This window comes from Eschrichtius robustus, chromosome 18, assembly GCF_028021215.1.
Source record: "Eschrichtius robustus isolate mEscRob2 chromosome 18, mEscRob2.pri, whole genome shotgun sequence".
Lineage (NCBI taxonomy): Eukaryota > Metazoa > Chordata > Mammalia > Artiodactyla > Eschrichtiidae > Eschrichtius > Eschrichtius robustus.
Genome location: NC_090841.1, coordinates 4,468,454 through 4,474,453, shown reverse-complemented (window position 1 = coordinate 4,474,453; position 6,000 = coordinate 4,468,454). Strand labels below are relative to the sequence as shown.

Below are 6,000 nucleotides of genomic sequence, written 5' to 3'. Positions count from 1 at the left end.
AACACAGGAAGTTGGCGTGCCCGCTGCAGCCCCACCAGGTGGGTTTCTCATGCACCACGAAACCCACTCTGTCTTCTCCCAGAACCGCCGGGACTGATGTTGAAATACTGGTGGAACATAATGTTTTTAATTTCACACCTCACAGGCCACAGTTGAATGCTTTGGAACAGCGTAAACAAAAGTCAGGCCAAGCACTGCGGATGGACGAGTGGGAAGGGGGAAAGTGGCTTCCCCTGCGGCCCGTGTCCAGGTTTGCGAGGGCATCGAGAACTAACAAATGGGTGGGCTAAGGCCACGGGATGTGTTTCCGGTGTTTTGGCCACTGACACCCGTCTCTTCTGACAAACACGTGTTAACACTGGGTGCAGCAAACGCATCTCTTTCTGAGGCTCCATCGGGAGACCACGTCTTATTACTTCTTCCTGGATTTCTGTTTGGTGGTGTCGTAGGCGCGAACTATTTCTTCCTGAGTCACGGCTCCGTGCTCCTCTTGCGAGAAGGCGTATCCATCTGGAAGAGGAGCACAGAGGGCCTGGGTAAGAGGAGGGACTAGGAGAAGCTGCTTCTGGGGGCGGGGGGGGGGCTGCCGCCGAGCTTCTACACACTGGCCTCCGTAGCCTTGGATGGGGGTCCAGAGGCCTGTGACCCCCTTGAAGGGGCGGGTGGCCATGAGTGGGCAGAGGCCGAGTGGTTCTGTGCTGGTGGGACGGGCAGGGCTCAGAGGGGTGGCCTCCCATTTCTGCCTGTGCAGCATAATCAGTGGGTCACTGGTCCATGGCTGCACTTTCCCACCACCAGTCAAGGGGAAAGGCAAAGTCATTCTGCGCCGGAAATGTCCCAATCCGCCCGGAGCTGCAGGCCAGTCGGTAATTTATGAAGCTGTAAACATGCCAGGTAAATAGGCACATGCTAACAGCAAAGGCTGGCAAAGTGCACAGTGCTGGGAGCTTGCCTCACTGAAATCGCGTGGATTTGGACCAGTAATACATTACAGCATGTTTACTTTTGGGTAAAGAAAGAAAAAGATCACTAGATAAAGTCAAGAGGAATTTAATGATTGGCCCAGTGGCTACAGAAAGACTGCTTTTTACAGTCAGTTCCAATAATGATGCCGGTAACAATAGCAGACAGTTATCGAATGCTCCGTGTCTCAGGCACTGTTATGTGTACTATGCACACATAGCTCAGTTCTTCCTCCCGACAGCCCTATGAGATGGGTGAGAGTTCTTCCCATGTCACAGGTGGGGAAACTGAGGCACAGGTGATGTCATGACTTGCCCAAGGGCCGGCACTCTCCTGCAGCTCCGTCCTGTGGTTCTGAGACGGGGTTAGCATTCACAGTCCAAGGCAGGGCTGTCCCTCCTAACTGGCCCTTCCCACAGGAGGGACATTTGCAGGAGTCCCTCTCTGTTGACCGACCCTTCTGGGTCAGGGGTACGGAAACGTCCCGCAGCTGGATTAGACCGTCTGAGCAAAAGACATCACAGGCAACAGCCTGCCTCTTGTCTGCATATTTATGACTGTTACTGGAGCTGTTAGTTCGTCATAGCCTTTAAAGGAGAAGAACTCAGAAATTTTGCCCATGTATCATCCTGGATTCTTTTTTTTTTTTTTTTAAATTTTATTGATATATTGGAGTATAGCTGATTAACAATGTTGTGTTAATTTCAGGTGTACAGCAAAGTGATACAGTTATACATGTACCTATTCTTTTTCGAATTCTTTTCCCACTTAGGTTATTACAGAGTATTGAGCAGAGTTCCCTGTGCTATGTCCTTGTTGGTTATCTGATTTAAATAGAGCAGTGTGTACATGTCAGTCCCTAACTCATCATCTATCCCTACACCCCCTCACCCCCAGTTCCATAAGTTCACTCTCTAAGTCTGTAAGTCTGTTTCTGTTTTGTAAGTAAGGTCATTTGTACCATTTTTTTAGATCCTGCATATAAGTGATATCATGTGATGTTTGTCTTTGGCTGACTTACTTCACTTAGTATGATAATCTCCAGGTCCATCCATGTTGCTGCAAATGGCATTATTTCATTCTTTTTAATGGCCTTGTAATATTCCATTGTCTATATGTACCACATCTTCTTTATCCGTTCATCTGTCAGTGGACATTTAGGTTGCTTCCATGACCTGGCTGTTGTAAACATTGCTGCAATGAACATTGGGGTGCATGTATCCTTTCGAACCATGTTTTTCTCCAGATATTATGCCCAGGAGTGGGATTGCTGGATCATAGGGTAGCTCTGTTTTTAGCTTCTTAAGGAACCTCCACACTGTTCTCTGTAGTGGCTGCACCAACTTACATTCCCACCGACAGTGTACGAGGGTTCCCCTTTCTCCGTACCCTCTCCAGTATTTCTCGTTTGCAGACTTTTTTGATGATGGCCATTCTGACTGGTGTGAGGTGATAGCTCATTGTAGTTTTGATTTGCATTTCTCTAATTAACGACGTTGAGCATTTTCTCATGTGCCTCTTGGCCATGTGTATGTCTTCTTTCAAGAAATGCCTATTTAGGTCTTCTACCTATTTTCTGATTGGGTTGTTTTGTTTTTTTGATATTGAGCCATATGAGATGTTTATAAATTTTGGATATTAACCCCTTGTCGGTTGCATCATTTGCAAGTATTTTCTCCCATTCTGATGGCTGTCTTTTCTTTTGTTTGCGGTTTCCTTTGCTGTCAAAAGCTTTTGAGTTTAATTAGGTCCCACTGGTTTATTTTCGTTTTTATTTCCATTACTCTAGGAAATGTATCAAAAAAGATACTGATGCAATTTATATCAAAGAGTGTTCTGCCTATGTTTTCCTCTAAGAATTTTATGGTATCTGGTCTTAGATTTAGGTCTTTAATCCATTTTGAGTTTATTTTTGTGTATGGTGTTAAAAAATGTTCTATTTTTTTTTTTTTTGTATGTAGCTGTCCAGTTTTCCCAGTACCATTTATTGAAGAGACTGTCTTCTCTATTGTGTAGTCTTGCCTCCTTTGTCATAGATTAATTGACCGTAGGTGTGTGGGTTTATTTCTGGGCTTTCTATCCTGTTCCATTGATCTATATTTCTATCTCTGTACTAGTACCACAGTTTTGATGATTGTAGCTTTGTAGTATAGTCTGAAGTCAGGGAGCCTGATCCCTCCAGCTGTTTTTCTTTCTCAAGATTGCTTCGGCTATTCGGGGTCTTTTGTGTCTCCATACAAATTTTAAGATTTTTTTTGTTCTAGGTCTGTGCAAAATGCCACTGGTAATTTGATAGAGGTTGCACTGAATCTGTAGATTGCCTTGGGTAGTATAGTTGTTTTGACAATATTGATTCTCCCAATCCAAGAATATGGTATATCTTTCCATCTGTTTGTGTCATCTTTGATTTCTTTCTTCTTACAGTTTTTGGAGTACAGGTCTTTTGCCTCCTTAGGTAGGTTTATTTGTAGGCATTTTATTCTTTTTGATGTGATGGTAAATGGGATTGTTTCTTTAATTTCTCTTGCAACTTTACCAAATTCATTGATGAACTCTAGTAATTTTCTGGTTGCATCTTTAGGATTTTCTATATGCATTGGGTTTGCCAAAAAATTCGTTTGGGTCTTTCCATAGGATGTTATGAAAACACCCGAACGAAGTTTTTGGCCAACCCAATGGTATCATGTCATCTGCAAACAGTGACAGTTTTACTTCTTTTCCAATTTGGATTACCTTTATTTCCTTTTCTTCTCTGATTGCCATGGCTAGGACTTCCAAAACTATGTTGAATAAAAGCGGTGAGACTGGACATCCATGTCTTGTTCCTGATCTTAGAGGAAATGCTTTTAGCTTTTCACCATTGAGTATGATGTTAGCTGTAGGGCTGTCATATATGGCCTTTATTATGCTGAGGTAGGTTCCCTCTTTGCCCACTTTCTGGAGAGTTTTTATCGTAAATGGGTGCTGAATTTTGTCAAAAGGTTTTTCTGCATCTATTGAGATGATCACATGGTTTTTATTCTTCAATTTATTGATGTGATGTTATCACACTGATTGATTTGTGGGTAATGAAAAATCCTTGCATCCCTGGGATAAATCCCACTTGATCATGGTGTATGATCCTTTTAATGCATTGTTGGATTTGGATTGCTAGTAGTTTGTTGAGGATTTTTGTGTCTATGTTCATCAGTGATATTGGCCTGTAATTTTCTTGTTTTGTGGTATCTTTGTCAGGGTTTTGGTATCAGGATGATGGTGGCCTCATAGAATGAGTTTGGGAGTTTTCATTCCTCTGCAATTTTTTGGAATAGTTTCAGAAGGCTAGGTATTGACTCTTCTCTAAATGTTTGATAGGATTCACCTGTGAAGCCACTTGGTCCTCAACTTTTGTTTGTTGGGAGTTTTTTTTTAATCACAGTTTCAATTTCAGTACTTGTGATTGGTCTGTTCATATTTTCTATTTCTTCCTGGTTCAGTCTCGGGAGAGTGTACCTTTCTAAGAATTTGCCCATTTCTTCCAGGTTGTCCATTTTATTGGCATACAGTTGCTTGTAGTAGTCTCATGATCCTTTGTATTTCTGTGGTGTCTGTTGTAACTTCTCCTTTTTCATTTCTGATTTTACTGATTTGAGCCCTCTCCCTCTTCTTCTTGATGGGTCTAAAGGTTTATCAATTTTATCTTTTCAAAGAACCAGCTTTTAGTTTCATTGATCTTTTCTATTGTTTTCTTTGTCTCCATTTCATTTATTTCTGTTCTGATCTTTATAATTTTTTTCCTTCTGCTAACTTTGGGTTTTGTTTGTTCTTTCTCTAGTTGCCTTAGGTATAAGGTTAGGTTGTTTATTTGAGATTTTTCTTGTTTCCTGAGGTAAGATTGTAATTGCAATAAACTTCCCACTTAGGACTGCTTTTGCCGTGTCCCATAGGTTTTGGATCATTGTGCTTTCATTTTCATTTGTCTCTAGGTATTTTTTGATTTCCTCTTTTGTTTCTTCAGTGATCCATTGGTTGTTCAGTAGTATATTATTTAGCCTCAACGTGTTTGTGTTTTTTATAGTTTTTTTCCTTGTAGTTTATTTCTAATCTCATAGTGGTGTGGTCAGAAAAGATGCTTGATACGATTTCAATTTTCTTAAATTTACCGAGGCTTGCTTTGCGGCCCAGCATGTGATCAGTCCTGGAGAGTGTTCCATGTGCACTTGAGAATAATGTGTATTCTGCTGCTTTTGGATGGAATGCTCTATAAATATCAATTAAGTCCATTTGGTCTAATGTGTCATTTATGGCCTGTGTTTCCTTTTTGACTTTCTGTCTGATCTGTTCATTGATGAACGTGGTGTGCTGAAGTCCCCCACTATTATTGTGTTACTGTTGATTTCTCTTTTTATGGCAGTTAGTATTTGCCTTATATGTTGAGGCGCCCCTATGTTGGGTGCATATATATTTACAATTGTTATATCTTCTTCTTGGATCGATCCTTTGATCATTATGTAGTGTCCTTCTTTGTCTCTTGTAACAGTCTTTATTTTAAAGTCTATTTTGTCTGATATGAGTATTGCTATCCCAGCTTTCTTTTGATTTCCATTTGCATGGGACGTCTTTTTCCATCCCCTTGCTTTCAGTCTGTATGTGTCCCTAGATCTGAAGTGGGCTTCCTGTATACAGCGTATGTATGGGTCTTGTTTTTGTATCCATTTACCCAGCCTTTGTCTTTTGGTTGGAGCATTTAATCCATTTACCTTTAAGGTAATTATTGATATGTATGTTCTTACTGCCATTTTGTTAATTGTTTTGGATTTATTTTTGTAGGTCTTTTTTCTTCCCTTCCTCTTTTGTTCTCTTCTCTTGTGATTTGATGACTAACTTTAGTGTTGTGTTTGGATTCCTTTTCCCTTTTTGTGTGTGTATCTATTGTAGGTTTTTGGTTTGCAGTTACCATGAGGTTTTGATATAGCAGTCTGTATATAAACAAGATTGTTTTAAATTGCTGGTCTTTTAATTTCAAACGCATTTCCAATATCCTGCATTTGTGCGCCA

General features: G+C 40.8%; 1 protein-coding gene across 2 annotated transcripts in view; it reads right to left on the bottom strand.

The window, feature by feature from the left end:
• Positions 1–250: 250 nt before the first annotated feature.
• The window catches only part of LOC137751745 (phospholipid-transporting ATPase IB), a 445,791-nt gene continuing 440,041 nt past the window's right edge, over positions 251–6,000 (bottom strand). For both annotated transcript variants that reach the window (XM_068526376.1, XM_068526375.1), the window contains one exon: positions 251–510. In XM_068526376.1, the coding sequence (XP_068382477.1) occupies positions 413–510 (98 nt within the window). In that variant the 3' untranslated portion in view covers positions 251–412. The remainder of the gene's footprint in view (positions 511–6,000) is intronic.